Raw genomic sequence first — 16,403 nt, 5'->3', positions numbered from 1 at the left:
TCTTCATATTTAACTACGACATAGTACATAGTAGCATAGTAATGTATGTATTTGTATGTTATCAAAGTAACTACATATTTAACTTACGCTACAGTAAACTGCCTCCAGTAATGAAAGACAAGAGGATGTTCACAAACAAAAAGACAGAGGAGTTTTGGATTGGAATGTAATCTAGTCCAATCTCTGCCTAAGGATTTCCAAATTGAATGATCTTCCCAGAGTGCAAGCCTGATCACTCCACTCCCTTCAACCCTGTCCTTGGCTCTCCCATGTCCACAGGACAGATCTGATCACCCTCTGTGATGTGTCTCCACCTGTACCTCTCACCTCATCTTACTGAACCCTGCATCAGACCCTGTGGTTATGTAGGCCTGTCCTGCAGATTTCTTGTCTGGGAAAATAACAGAGTTATTACGAGAATTAAATTAAATAGTCAATATAAAATGCTTAGAAAGTGCCTGGAATGTACTAACTGCTCAGAAAATGTTCATATTTCCATTTCCATTTATTTCTGAGTATGCTGCAAAAAATGCTACACTCCACATATGGCTGATTGCTTAGTTCTCTTATTGTACTCAGACTTGCCTTGTAGTAGATTGAAAAATAAAAGGAAATTTATGGGTTCTCCTAATTTACAAATTCAGAGGCGGAGTGAGTACAGTCAAGGTCCTGTTGGAACTTTTCAGTTTTCTCAGCTTTGCCTTCCTTTCTGTGGCCTTGTTTTTCACACTGGCTTCTGTCAGGGCAGAGGCTGCTAGCAGCCGTGTGAACTATGAGCTTCCTTATTCACATTCATGGGGAGAGAAAATATCACTTCCCATGACCATCCAACCAAAGCTCTAGGCTTTGCTCTGATTGGATCATCTGTGAAACAATCGCTGTGGGCACGGAAAGCCGGGTCACCTGATGTAGTGGGTTGAATGGTGATCCCCCCAAAGATATGTCTATGTCCTAACTCCCTGAATCTGTGACCTTATCTGGAAAAAGGTCTTTGCTGATATAATTAAATTAAGGGTCTCAAGATCAACTCATATTGGATTGTCTGCATGGACCCTAAATCCAATGACAAGTATCCTTATAGATCACACAGAGGAGAAGGCCATGGGACACTGGAAACAGAGTGGAGCCACCAGAAGCCAGGAAGGATTCTCCCAGAGAGCCTCCAGGGGAAGTAGGGCCCTGACTACACATTGACTTTGGACTTCCAGCCTCCAGAAATGTGACAGAATAAATTCCTGTTGTTTTAAGCCACCAAGTTTGTAGTCATTTGCTATGGCAGCCACAGGAAACGAAGGTTCTGACCGGGAACATAGGATTAATTTCCTGTTAGGATTACTCTATTTTGGGTTCATCGCTGGAGCTGGAGGTGAGGACTGTCTGTTCCAAAACTGTGTGGCTTCCAGACAGAGAAGCAGAATGGACAGCAGGGAGGCACTACAGTATCCACTTGAATATTCTTCCATTCCACTACTTACTTGTAACCCGCCCATTTCTGTTGGTTGCACCACAACTGATCCCAGTTGTGGACTGAAAGCCATCTGTGAGGCAGCACTTCCTAGGTTACATTATTAACTACTATAATAACTAACACTCACTCATTTTATTGGACTTGCTAACTCCTTCACCTTATCTGATATAATCCCTTGCCGCCGATGACTGCTTCAAATCACCTCCAATGTGACCACTCAAATTGCCATTTTCTTTACCACCATGGCCAAATCCCAGGACTCCGGAAGACTTTCCCAGGCCTTCCTCTATCCTCATAGGTCCCTTTAATAAAACAGAATTTGGCTGTGTATGTGTTACTTAATGTGGTCCTGATGACTCCCGACTGGCATGTAAATATATGCTACAAGTTCCTACGACGTAAACAAATATAATATTTCTGTGTCATCTGTACGTAACACTTTAGAATGGGGCACAAGTAAAAGTGGGAGAGAGGAGATGAACAATTGATTTAACAATAGCCTCTGTAAGTGCCTTCTCCCCTCTCTTTTTAAAAAAAAAAAATTTTTAATGTTTATTTATTTTTGAGACAGAGACAGAGGAATGGGGGAGGGGCAGAAAGAGAGGGAGACACGGAATCTGAAGCAGGCTCCAGGCTCTGAGCTGTCAGCACAGAGCCCGACGCAGAGCTTGAACCCACGGACTGCAGGATCATGACCTGAGCCGAAATCGGACGCTTAACCGACTGAGCCACCCAGGTGCCCCTGGTTTCCCCCCTCTCTAATACAAATGTTTGTATTAAGTATATGTGTGCAAGGGCTTTTGCTTTTAGTCTCATATAGTCTCTAACGATAGATTTTTGTTGCCTAAAAACAAACAAACAAGTCTACACTGGACACTAGGATATATAATCTGAGTTTAAAACTTTTTCTTCTAAAACAAAGAATTATAAGGGCAAAGCTTTGTCTTCTTAAAAACTTTAATCATAATTAAATTTTCATTACAACAGCTAAAAGTAGAAGGTACCTGTTAAATTATACAGGAAATCAAAGTAACAAAATTCATAAGGCAGCACCTATAAATTAGTGTCTAGTAAAGGAATCTGTTTTTGTGTTCCGTGTGACAAAACAGAACAAAAAACTTGAACAACTGAGCTATTACAGAAATAGAACAAGACACACTATACTTGAGAAACCATGCAAAAGATATTTGAAAAAATCAGTATTATTCTACCCATTCATAGCAATTTCACAAACTGTCCTCTTTTAAAAGGTACTGTAGTAGTTGTCATTGCCCTATAACAGATTTTAGCAAATTTAGTGGTTTAAACAGCACAATATATGATCCTGCAGTTCTGTGTGTAGTGTGACACAGACTAATATCAAGGTGCCGGTTGGTAGGTCCACGTTGCTTTCTGCAGTTTCCAGGTGGGATCCATTTTCTTTCTTGTCTTTGTGAGGCCACCTGCATTCCTGGTTCCCTTCCTCCATTTCCATCATCTCCAAAGCTACCAAAGGCTGGTTGAGTTCTCTCATCACATCACTCTGACCTCCTCTGCTGCTCCCCTCTTACACTTATAAGGACCCCTGTGGTTACATTGGTCCCACCCAGCTAATCCAGAATAATCTCCCTAAATAAATCGGATGATTAGCAAAACCTTCATTTCATCTGCAGCCCTAATTCCCCAGTGCCATGCAAGGTAACATATTCACAGTCTTCAATGATGAGGAGGTGTCTCTTTGGGGGAGGGGGCATTATTCTTCTGCCTTTAGCATGCACTGTTGTTAAGTTCCTGGTCTTGATAAATTGTTCTCTGGTTACATAAAATGTTATCATTGGAGGAAGCTGGGTAAAGGGTACACAGGGACTCTACTATTTTTTGCAACATTAATGTGACTCTAAAATTATTTCAAAATGATAAGTTTAAAAAATGTTTAAGGATTGAGTGAAAATATATAGAAATTGCTTATAGAATTTCAGAAATTGCACAGTAATAAAATGGATTAAAAGAGTTGTTTAACTTCTAAAATAGTAAATACATTAAGTAATAAATGTAAATAAAGGTCACCTTTCTCATTCATTTCAGAGTAATTCAGTCAAGATTGACGGTTTTATGGTTGTTAACCATGAAAAAGGGTCTTTGCTGATGTATTTTACAATGACTAAATAAGATGGGTACTATCTACATTTTCTCCCTTTAAATAAAATATTGTCCATAATTGGCTAAATATCATTAGACTAAATACCACAGTTTAATTTCACTATGGTTGATAAAGATAATATATTTTTAAAAATTTATATGCCCATAATAGCTATCACATAAAAACCTAATTTCCTTAAACCAGATTACCAAAATGCTTTATAATTATACACTGTTTTTACACTTTTCCAAAAGATCATCGCATATTCTGTTTTATTTAATATTTTCTAAAGCTATCAGATATATAGGGCATATTTCATTGTCCCATTTTTGCAGATAAAATTAAGTCTGAAAAGTTTGCATGGGGATTTCTGGTCAAGAGAAGAAAGTATGTTTACGTTTTGGTATTCCTAGTCTGCTCCCCAAAAAGGCCAATGGAAGATCACATTGAAGAAGAAGAAGAAGAAGAAGAAGAAGAAGAAGAAGAAGAAGAGAAACATAAAACCAGACTCAATCAGGAACAGAAGTAAACAAGCAAAACTGGTGAAGTAGGCAGAAATTATGAGTCTGTTAGGCTTTGGATGTGGAAGCTGCTGGCCTATCTGGGAGTTTAAATACTGTGTGGGAACTGGTAGTTAGGCTTATTGACTGGAATACAACTGCCCCACTATCACCCTAGATCAAAAACTCCAAGCCCACAGTAGTGAACCTTATCTCTGGATAGAAGCCCAAAGTACAATTTGGAGGCAACTGATAAGTAAGGAATGGCAAACAGACAAAAGATGGAGAAAAAGAGAAAAAGGAAAATAAGAATTTAAAAACTATTCCATCCAAAATGAGCTTACTCATAAGAATTCCAAGATCATGGGGGTGCCTGGGTGTCAGTTAAGGGTCCGACTTCGGCTCAGGTCATGATCTCACATCAACAGGGTTCAAGCCCACATTGGGCTCTGGACTGACAGCTCAAAGCCTGCAGCCTGCTTCAAATTCTCCATCTCCCTCTCTCTCTGCCCCTCCCCCACTCTCATTCTGTCTGTCAGTCTCTGTGTCTGTCTCTCTCACCCTCTCTCTAAAATAAATAAACATTAAAAAAATTTAATTCCAAGATCATGAATAAATCTAATGCTAAGAGATTTACAAGCAAAATTACAAGCAAAATTTAGTTTTTATTGTGCAATCTGACAAAACTTTCAAATACATGTAAATAGTCAAAGAGTAAAGGATAGTTTCTAATTAAAGTGTATAAAACTCTCTGGTATGTGTGATTTAGCCAATACCACTAAGCAGTTCTCCATGAACACTGACCAGGTATCACATAAATTTAACTCAATTCTAACACTGTCTACCTGGAGATAGCGTCAGATCCCACAGGTTAAGGGCTCAGTTCTACAAGACCTTTTCACCCTAACGCCCCACACCCACCCATCCTCCACCTCCCCATCCCCCCTACTCCCACACCTTGGGCTTCAGATGCCAGTCACAAGCCCAGATTGTTACTTATACCTCTGACCAACTAGCTATAGATTGGAGGATCCCACAACCCTCTCCTCAGGTTCCATTAATTTGCTAGAGAAGCTCACTGGACTCAGAGAAACATTTTACTTACTGGATTACTGGTTTATTATAAAATAATTTATAAAGGATAGAGATGAATAGCCAGACATCAGGCAAAGGTCAGGAACTTTTGTCCCCACAGAACTGAAGTGTGTCACATTCTTGTGGATGCATTCCGGTTCGTCAACCTGAAAGCTCTCTGAACCGTGTTGTTTTGGGTTTTATGGTGCCTTCTAATATTACATAGGCACAATTAATTAGATCATTGGCCACTGGTAATTAATTCAACACTAACACCTCACCTGTCTCCACAAGTCAGGGGTTCGGACTGAAAGTTCCAGGTCTCTGTCAAGGTTGGTTCCCTTGGCAACCTGCACCCACCTTTGGGCGCTGCAAAAGTCAGCTTATTAACATAACAAAAGACACCTTTATCACTTATCACTGAGGAAAAGTCCGGGTTTTAGGAGCTCTGTGTGAGAAACAGAGAGGAAGACCAAATATATATTTTCTATTATAAATAACAACATCCCAAACATGAAAAGCAGAGAATAATTGTAACCAAACTCAGGGGGTTCACCACTTGGCGTGCACCAAGTTGAACACAACCCAAGGAAGTGTTGAAAGCAAAGAACTTTTTTATTATTTGTTACAAATAATGAGACTGGGAGAGTTTTCTCAAAGCACTGTCTCCCCATGGGGTTAGTACAAGATGATTTTATTCAGTGTATTAGGGAATGGAGGGAGCTTACATAAACACTTCAGTTCAATTGCGATCACCTAGCGCACGTCCCCATGCTAACGCCTACATCCTATGTTCAGAAATGATAGAAAATTTGCCCCATTGGAGGAGAGCTTAATGTTATAAAGAGCTAAAAGTAACATCAGGACAACTCAGGGGGATTTCAGCTCCAATATAGCTAAAACTGGCTCATTTAAGAGCTATAGGATGAGACATACCTAGCAAGGGACTATCAGGTGTAACACCAAGTTGGGCATCTCCTTGGCTGGAACTGTTGGTTCTGCAAAACAAAACACATTCTTTCCCTGCCTTTGTCCCTTCTCCTCTCTTCTGCCAATAGCTTTCAGCCCTCTGATTTGCATAGCTTCCTGTTGCATCCTAGCTAAAAAAATGAAACAAGAACAAATGGATATGGAAAAGGGGAAATTAGGATACTGTGAAAGTCTACAGTGTTGGGAAGAATACAATAGGCAGAATACATACTAGCATAGACAAAAATAGATTGGTAAATTAGAGAAGGAGCTCAGAAAAATTAACCCATATTACAGTTTAGAAAGAAAAAGAATGGTTCTTAGTTTCCAGAGTGCTGAGAGAGAAAATCATTTTTAACCTCAATTCATATTTAACCATACCATCATTCCAGAATGAGGACAAAAATAAGATAATTTTATACATACAAAATCTAAGATAATGTAACTCTCAGATATCCACTAGCAGAAATATTTAAGGCTGTAGTTCAATAAGAAAGAAAGTGAACTAAGAAGGTATAGCCCTCAAAAATCAACACTAAACACAGAAATTGATAAAATACCAGCAACTTCAGTCACTTAATAATAAATATTGCTTTTAAATAATTGGATTTAAATAGAAAAATCTCACACATAATCAGGGTGAGGAAATAATTCAGTGTCTATTTAAAGCATGCTGAAGTTCCTGTAAAAGCTATAAACTTTATTAGAAAAATTCATACCTAAGAAAGTTTTATTTTTTAACTGCTTAGCTAACAGTAATAAAAATCTATGGATTCAAAGAAATCAGAAAGGAGCAGAGAACATTAGGTAACTTTAGGAAAACTATAAGTCTAACACAAGGAGGAGAAAAAAACATTTAAAAAAGGTATAAAATCAATTTAAATTACAAAATATTTAGAAGTGAATGACAACAAAACTACTACACCTAAAGGTGTAGTTTGTAGTTGTAGAGGAAATTTGTGGCCTTATATAAATGTATTTTATGAAACAGAAGATCTAAAATACATGAACTGATTTTCAACTAAAAGACTGAAAAAAAAAACCCAGATATCCCTAAGGAAAAGAGATAGAATAAAGAAAGATAGGAGAAGAAATCAGTGAAATAGAGAACAAGAACAAAAAAACAGGGGGAAGAGAGGAATTACAATATACTTTTAAATAAAACAGACAAATCTCTAGCAAGAATGATCAAAGCAAAAGGGCATAAATACATAACATTAAGAATGGAAAGGCGGCTATACCTAGAGCTATGAAAGATCTGTAAAATAATAAGAAAATCTCATGAACAGCTTTATACTGATATACTTGGAAACCAAAAGGACATGATAATTGTGGAGGCAATATAATTTCCTAATGCTGACTAAAAAAGGTAGAATGAGGAATGAGTAAGCAAATAACCATTAACAGAATTAAATCAATAATCATATTCATTTTCCATCCCTCTAAGATAGGCCCAGATGTTTGCACAAAAGTATGATATTGGGCCAATAGAACAGAATAGTGTCTAGAAGCAGTAACAGACACATATAAAAATTTGAAATGTAACAAAATCACCATTAAAAATCAGTAGTGCGGGGCACCTGGGTGGCTCAGTGGGTTAAGCATCCAACTTGGGCTCAGGTTATGATCTTGCGGGTTTGTAAGTTCAAGCCCTGCGTGGGGCTCTGTGCTGACAGCTCAGAGCCTGGAGCCTGTTTTGGATTCTGTGTCTTCCTCTCTCTCTGCCGCTCCCCGGCTCACACTCTCTGCCTCTGTCTCTTTCTCACAAATAAACAGTAATTTTTTTTTTAAATCAGTAGTGAAATGATAACCTACTCAATTAATGGAGTTGGACAAATGTTGTTGATATAGAATGGATACCTTACAACATACACAAAATAAATTCCAGGTGGATTCAAGTATTCAATGCAAAGCAGAACTTTAAAACTTTTGAAAGGAAATATAGAAGAATAATTTTAATATTTGAAGATAAGAAATACTATCTTGGAAAATTCATAGAGAACACAAACTTGGTGTCTCCCATTTCTACCATGCTTTGTGATTGCAAAGCTCCCCATAATGTGGTACATAACAAGTCTCCCTTTTTGGGTTTGGGGGGGCTTGTTTAGGTTCCATTATGAATGAAGTCATGCAGTATTTGTCCTTCTCTGTCTGGCTTATTTCACTTAGCATAATGCCCTCAGGTTTCCTCCATGTTGTCCTAAATAGCAGGATCTCCTCAGGCTTTCAGTTGGGTCTGCCAAATGAGAGTCACTGACAAGGTAAGGGCAGGAAGAAATTGAGGATGGGTTAGTAATTCTTCTGGTTCCCTTAAAACCCCCTATAGCATGTTGTCTGTGTCCCTGTGCAATACGTGACAGCTCTTATCAGCCATCTCTCTCCTTCCAGCCCTGCTCCAGGGTCCAAAAATAGTTCTCTACTTTCTTTCTTCACTTCTAGGAGTGGTTGCTGTTACTCACCCTTAGGAACTACTCTATCCTTTGCTGGTTTCCCAAAACCCTGATTAGTCTTCAGGAATTATCCCATGACTAACCTCCCCACAATTTCATGAGCTTCAGTATATCCTTTCTTTCAAGACTCTAACTGATATATCAAGAAGGAAAGAATGACAAAATTTGATTTAAAACTTTTGCTTAATAAAACAACCACACCACCAGCAAAGGAAAGGAGCGGGGGAGGATAGAAGGAACAAGAAGTCACAGACAGGAAGATTTTTGTAATGTCTGTAACTGACAAAGACCTGTCATCCAAACACATAAGGAACTACACATCAATAAGAAAAATGGGGAAGAGGTACAAACAGGAAATTCATAGAGGAGGGAACTAGAATAGGAAAAAAACAAAACAAAGTAAAAACCCAAGCAATTATAAAGTTTCAGTCCCTACACAACTTGAGAGCCTCATCACATCTTCTGCTTCCTGGGCACCTGTGGGTGGAGAGATGGCTGGGAGATAGGCACCTGAAGCAATCCAGAGGGCTCAGTCTTCAGGCTCATCAGGGAATGACAGCAATAGGGCAGTTGTGGGAGGGGTTACAGAGGAAGTCACTGAGGGAAGAGGTTCAGGAAAAGACCCAGGCTGGGGTGGTATTAATGGAGTTGAATTTCATGGGAGCCCGGGGGGAGATCCAGGCAAAGAAGTGTGGGTGGGGACAGATGACAATAAACTTTGTTAGGGCAGGTGGTAAATTGAGAAAGGTCATCCCCAATGGTCTCTTATTTGCTCAGAGAATGGGAAAGAGAGAGAGAATGGCAAGGACTGCTGACATCGTGCAAAGGTGGAGGTTGAGGACAGACAATCTCCTGACTCAGCTCTTCTACACCAAATTGCATCATTGTTCCAAACCAGCCTTTCTAAATTTCATGACTCCCTCCTTAAAATCATACACTTCTGCTCAACTGGACAACTTATAATTTCCTTTTAAATAAATTGCCTCCATCTAGTATTAGTATACTCAAGTCCCAAAATGCTTCTGTTGGTAACCAGGGTTATTTAAATTAATTTTTCCCATTTTACTGAGATATACCTGACATACAGCTCTGTGTAAGTTTAAGATGCTCGGCACTTTAAGAATGATAAGACTATACTGAGTAATATTCTTTATCCATTCATCCATCGATGGACGCGTAGGTTATTTCCGTGTCTTGGCTATTGTAAATATGGCTGCTGTGAACGTGGGGGTGCAGATATCTCTCGACATTGTGTTTTCATTTCCTCCAGATAAATACCCAGAAGTCGAATTGTGGGATCATATGGTAGTTCTGTTTTTAATTTTTTGAGGACCCTCCACGCAGTTTTCCATAAGCGGCTGCACCAGTTTACAATCCCACCACCAGTAGACAAGTGATCCCTTTTCTCCACGTCCATGTGAGCACTGGTTATCTGTCTTTTTCATGATGGCCATTCTAACAGGCTTGAGGAGATATCCCACTGTGGTTTTGATTTGCATTTCCCTGATGATTACTGATGTTGAACATCTTAAAAATCTTTTAAAGGGTTGGAAAAGAGGTAATGCAGTGAAACAGTTATTTGGTTGTATCTTTTATATTCATTTGGGACAAATCAATAGGATTTGCAAATAAAAATAGAAAAAAATTTTTAACAAAGTCATATAATTCCTCTTTCAGGATTCTAGTACAACTTAGACTAAGAATTTCCCAAGTACAACTAGAAAATTAGTTAATTTACCTGTATTTTGTTACTGGAGCTCCACATTGAGTTCAGTGCAACACACACTGTTGAGTACACACTGTTGGGTACCTGTTAGGTTCAAGGTACTGTGTTTATATGACTGGGGAGAGGAAGGAGTTGTATGAAATACAGGAAGCCTTTGACCGTGGAAATGTTGTATAACGCTTGTACATAAAATAGCATTATTCCAAGTAATTTCAATCTCCAGTAGTCTGCACTTTTCCTGCAGGCATAGAGGTAGATGTATGATCTCCAAATAGGTGTGTTTTCCCATCACAACTGACCTTCAGGTTTGCTTAAAGCAATACTGCTGCTCCTCCCGCCTCACCTTTGTTTAATGAGAGCCATTTCCTAATGCCAACGTTGGGTTAATGGACTGAGATGGGAGAAAATCAAACGTATCTCTTCGTTTTACACCAGATTGCCTTTCTGCCTTGTGGCTTTAATCACTCAATCCTACTCACATCTGCCATAATAACAGTTATGGGTTTTCTCCTGACTTCTTACCCAGGAGGGTATGTCAGCATAGAGCAACATCTCCCGAAGAAGGGAAGGGCAAATTCTTCATCTCTTTCCAGCATCGTAGGTAATAATTTTCCTCTGCAAACCCTCAAGGACTACTTCTTTTGGCTTTCTCATCTACTATTCCCACAGGTTCGTGGCTCTGTTCTGATTTATGCGTTTTCGTCTATCCTCTTTCTTCTGAGATAAGTTTTAATTATGTAGACAGGTTGTAAAAGTCTCTTTCTTCTTGTAAACAGCTATTTCTCGGTTAGTACTAGATTTTGTTTAACTGGTTTCCTCCTACCCGACTCTTCTCATGCACCCAGGAATTATGTGTGTTCATTGTTTAACTGCAGCATCAAGACAAGAGAAAGCTGGCTTCTCTTGGTTGCTTTCCTTGAGGGATTCAGTCTTGGAACACCTCAAATTGCAAATCTCCCTCGGGAACTGTTCTTTGTTGCATGTTTGGAAAGCCCGTAAGATTTTAGTTTAGAACCTATATGAGAGCGAGGTACCACCCGTCATATATAGCTGTATGATGATACTCTCGGTTCTACGTATTTAAAAGCTTACCCTACTATCAAAATCAAGAAAGTGCTTGAAATACTCAAAAGCCCTCATGAAAATATTAGTAGTTGCCCCTTCCTCAGGGGATTCAAGACCAGTGGATTCTAGAAAGCTCCTCAGGTAATGCTGGCAACCAGCACTCTTACTCTGGCCCCTTCTGGGTAATAATTAAAATATAAAGAGGGGCGCCTGGGTGGCTCAGTCGGTTAAGTGTCCGACTTCGGCTCAGGTCATGATCTCACGATTCATGAGTTCAAGCCCCGCGTCGGGCTCTGTGCTGACAGCTCAGAGCCTGGAGCCTGTTTCCGATTCTGTGTCTCCCTCTCTCTCTCTGACCCTCCCCAGTTCATGCTCTGTCTCTCTCTCTGTCTCTAAAATAAATAAACGTTAAAATAAAATAAAATATAAAGAAAAAATGTATTTATAAAACAACTTTTTGTTGTTGTTCTGCATAAACATTTTTAACTATTTGTTGGATTTCTTTTTTCTAATCAGGGGATCACTCTACCACATTTCCTTATAATACAGATCTCATAGGTTACCTTTGAAGCCCACCATTTATGTGAAAACTGGTTTTGCCAAGAACAGCTCAATATTATCTTTTAACCAGCCAACAATTTTCCACAGCAGGCTTTTAACTTTTACCTTGCATCTCACCAAACACCTCTTCGAAAAGGCCAAATCGATATTCTCCCAGGAGTTTTTGAGGCATCCTTGGAGAAAAAAGAGAGAGAACTTTTAGACACAGCAGTGTGTGTGATGTCCTCACAGTAAAGAAACATTCAGCTCATCCAAAGAGGGGGTGTGGTCTGTAGCCAAGGAAAAGGGCCATGGTCTTTGGCCAGTGCTAGATACAAAGCCGTGACCTTGAGCTCATTAGCTGGACTGTGGAACTCACCAGGCAGGCTGCTGCATATTTGCGTGGCAGTTCATGGGCAGCAGACCTTCTTACCTTGACTTTCGGTGAGAGTACCTAAGCATCCCGATATTGATGCAAGAGCGTATATGTGTTTGTATTTGTCCAAAAGGAGAGTCTGCATTTTCGTTAGATTCTCAAACGTGGATGCAACTTACAAAAAGTAAAATGTTAAGATTACACTAAATGAGATTGTTGTAAAACAAAGTCATTTCAACATTTCTTTAAATAAAGTAACTTTTCATTGTGGAGGTGGATTTCTGTAATCTGAGGTACACATCTGTACTCCGTGTTATTGTGCGAGAAGCCTTTTAACTTTGACCTTTTAATATTTATCCTTTTAGGCGTTTGAGGGATTTTTAATGTACCCTTTCAGTTGGAGAAATCTATTACTTTTACATGAAAGGGAAATGATAGATTGAACCCTCCATTTTTGAACTTTATGTATTTTTCAGACATGAAGTGATTTTTCCCCTTTTTTTCTATGAACGTGTTTTTCAAAACTCCTTCAACAGTCTATCCTGATAGGTCTTCTTTCCCCTCACAGTCATCTTAAGGTCACTGGAACCTGCTTTACTCTACAATAGAGGGTGGCTTAAGCCTGTCTATACTGCCCCTAATTAAATGTGAAAGTGTTACTTATTAACTGTAGGATACGGTGAATTCCTTAGATTCTTTAGCTACAATAAAGCTTTATTATAGAAAATTGCCATTTTTAGGGACACGCTCCTACCATCTCTTCTGTCTTCTGAGTGTTATGGTTCACGTGAGCCCTCACCGTCACTGACATGCTGCATACTTATGCTGTGTTTGGGAAGATATGTCATCAGTAAGGTACAATGTGGATTTTTAATAATTCTAGGTTACTTCATGGAATGAGCACCTAATAGAACAAGAAAGGATCAAAACTCTATTGAAAAACAAATCATGTGGTCTTCAGAAATGAGGAGAAATGCAGCCATCTGAAATGGTCATGAACCCCAAACAAGTCTTCCTCTCGGTGCTGATATTTGGGGTAGCGGGGCTACTCCTGTTCATGTATTTGCAAGTCTGGATTGAAGAGCAACATACAGGTAACACATCAACCCTTTTCCCCTATTTTAATTATAATGGCCATTTTCAATTAAATAAGCTGTGATGTCTACAGAACTATGTAGAAGGTCACCTTATTTCCAGCAACAGCAAAAATTAGACACAAATTAAAATCCCCAGCTCCTAAAAGAAAGGATAATTATGCAATTCTGGTGGGCATTTGCTCTGGGGCTTGGGATAATACTTGGAGTTTTTGTTACCTCAGTAGGGAGCAGCATAGCCTTTTAGCCCAGCAAGGACTGCTTGTGAAAAATTTGCCTGCTCAAATGTGTAGGGGTGCCTGGGTAGCTCAGTCGGTTAAGCATCTGACTCTTGATTTTGGCTCAGGTCGTGATCTCACTGGTTCGTGGGTTCAAGCCCTGCGTCGGGCTCTGCACTGACGGTATGGAGCCTGCTTGGGATTCTCTTTCTCCCTCTCTCTCTGCCCCTCCCCCGTTTGCTCTCTCTGTCTCTCTTTCAAAATAAATAAACTTAATAAAAAAATGTTTAAGTGTGTAGCATGCGTCCTACCTTTGGTGTGTCCGCTAAGCATTGGGCACAAACGCAGTGAGCTAAATATACAGCTAAATAACTCTTCTAAAATTCCTTCTTATTTTTTGTGTCAGTACTCAAAATGGCACATAAATTCTTTAATATCTTTACTATAAGGCAGGAGTTTACAAACCCTCTCTGTAAAAGATTGCATAGAAAATATTTTAGGCTTTGTAGACCCTGCCATTTCTTTCAAAACTACTCAACCATGCCAGTATGTCACATGAGCAACCCTACATTACATGAACACAAATGGACCAGGCTGTGTTCCAATAAAACTTTATTTACAAAAACAGGGATTGGGCTGGATTTGGTCCACAAGTAGTAGTTTGCCAATCCCTGCCAAACTGGTACTTTCATCATCCAGTTTGCCATTGCCACACATTGGGAACACCTCAATCACTGTTAAAATGAATTATGTTTATGATGATTGACTTAGAACATTACAGAAATATATACATATATATATTATAAAATTCAGTTGTCTTCCGTAAGTATAAATAGACATGGCTTATGATTGTTATGGAAAATAAAGTAAAAGCAGAACAATTTCTTAATTGTGTCTAATTGTGGCCTATTTTTAAATCATTCTAGATATAAAGCCCTTAAGAATCTACTCTGAAAGAGAATTCAATACTGAGTCACAAACATGATACTTTTTAAAGTTGTTTCCATTTCTAAATCCCCTTCCTTGGATTATTGTCTTATACATTTTGAATTAATTTATATAGTAACTCTTGTGAAAAGAACTTGCATGTAATTATTTTCTAGAGAATATGTAACATTGTCAAAACTTATTCTTTTTTTTTTTTTTAATGCTTATTTATTTTTGAGTGAGAGACAGGACGTGAACAGGGGAGGGGCAGAGAGAGGAGATACAGAATCCGAAGCAGGCTCCAGGCTGTGAGCTGTCAACACAGAGCCCTATGCTGAGCTCGAACACATGAACTGTGAGATCATAACCTGAGTCAAAGTTGGATGCTTAACTGACTAAGCCGCCCAGGTGCCCCTGTCAAAACTTATACTTAATTTCCATTATAAGTTTCATGAACTGTAATATTTTCTAAGCTTTCGATATTACTATAATAATTTATCATAACTTATAATATTTCATGAAACCATCTTGATAAAATATAGAGGCTATTTTCTCCTGCAGTATAGATTTTCTAAGCCCTCGGTAGGTGTTTGTTGAATGAATGATAAAAAGATGAATAAATAGACTGAAAACTCATTGCAGACTACACATTAGAACACAGCAAAGGAGTAAGAGTCAGAGATCTTATTTTTCATATTTTTATGATCTAATTTCATAGTCTCATAACAAATTTCATGAGGAAAGTATTGCAACAAGGCTCCAATCCATATAAGAAAATGTATTCATATATATAAACCATGGGAGAAATGTTATAGTTAGAAACTACGTGATTTCTGAAGAAACCGGTCATATAATAATACCTTACAAATATACTGAAGTTTACAAAATGGGCCATAGGCATCAATAGCCACCATTTACTGAAAGCTTATTAAGTGCCAAGTGATTACATGTATCTTCTCTAATCCTAATGGAATCTTCCCAGGTGTGATATTGTAAGTTTATAAGTGAGGAAACTGAGGCTCGGGTAGATAAGGAACTTATCCCAGACCTCACATGTGCAGATCTAGGCATAGAGGCATTTGTGCCTCTCCAAAGTCTATGCCCTTCCCCAACACATTGCATCTGTGTGGGGTGGTGGAAACGTGAGTATTGTTACCCCCTAGTGTACAGACAGGGTAACTGAGACCCAGAAACTAAGTGGCTTGCCCAAAGGTGCAAAGGCTAAGAGTTTCCAAAGTAAGATCCATGTCGAGACTTTCCTGCTTCTTATGTTCCCTAAAAGAACCTCCTACCCAAAAAGGTGGATAAGATAAACACGTAATAAATAATATCCTATCAGTCGAGTTGTTTTTAAATCCATGACTTGTAAACCAAGCTATTCACAAGGTCGATTCTTAGTTGAATTTATAATTTCTCCAAGCTGGGAAATTATTTTGCCTAGTTAAGATGGGCTTATACTATAATAAATAATAATAAATAACATTTATTCTCTTAAATGTTATTTGTAATTTGCTAGTACTTTCCCTGATTCTCTATATGTCTTAAATGCATTGTGTAGTATTCCACAATCTACTCAGGACAGGGAGTATAAATGCTCGAACCAGGATTTTTTAGATAACTATCTTACTGAAGAAAAGTTTTCTTCTTTTTCAATAAGAAACAACTTCCATCTGGAGTTTTGCCTTTAACCAGGCTAGTGCCCTGGGTGGTAATTCTGTAGTTTTCCAGATAGACCGGTATCTGTGTATTTTATACATGTTTTAAATAACATCAGGAGCATCAGGCATTTTTAGAAGCAGTTTCTTCTTAAATCAGAAAAATATCTGAACGTGTGCTTTGATGTCAAGTTAAAAATGAGAATTTTGTGTTTTGGACAT

The 16,403-nt window shown here is 38.6% G+C and overlaps 1 protein-coding gene across 4 annotated transcripts in view; it reads left to right on the top strand.

The window, feature by feature from the left end:
- The window catches only part of CHST9 (carbohydrate sulfotransferase 9), a 245,564-nt gene that overhangs the window by 28,605 nt on the left and 200,556 nt on the right, over positions 1 to 16,403 (top strand). For all 4 annotated transcript variants that reach the window (XM_086682664.1, XM_086682662.1, XM_086682663.1 and 1 more), the window contains exon 2: positions 13,171 to 13,381. In XM_086682664.1, the coding sequence (XP_086538790.1) occupies positions 13,261 to 13,381 (121 nt within the window). In that variant the 5' untranslated portion in view covers positions 13,171 to 13,260. The remainder of the gene's footprint in view (positions 1 to 13,170; positions 13,382 to 16,403) is intronic.

The sequence above is a fragment of the Puma concolor genome, chromosome D3 (assembly GCF_028749965.1).
Source record: "Puma concolor isolate L17-30 chromosome D3, mPumCon1.1.hap2, whole genome shotgun sequence".
Classification (NCBI taxonomy): Eukaryota; Metazoa; Chordata; class Mammalia; order Carnivora; family Felidae; genus Puma; species Puma concolor.
The sequence above is the reverse complement of the archived record's forward strand: the minus strand, read 5'-3'. Positions and strand labels throughout refer to the sequence as shown.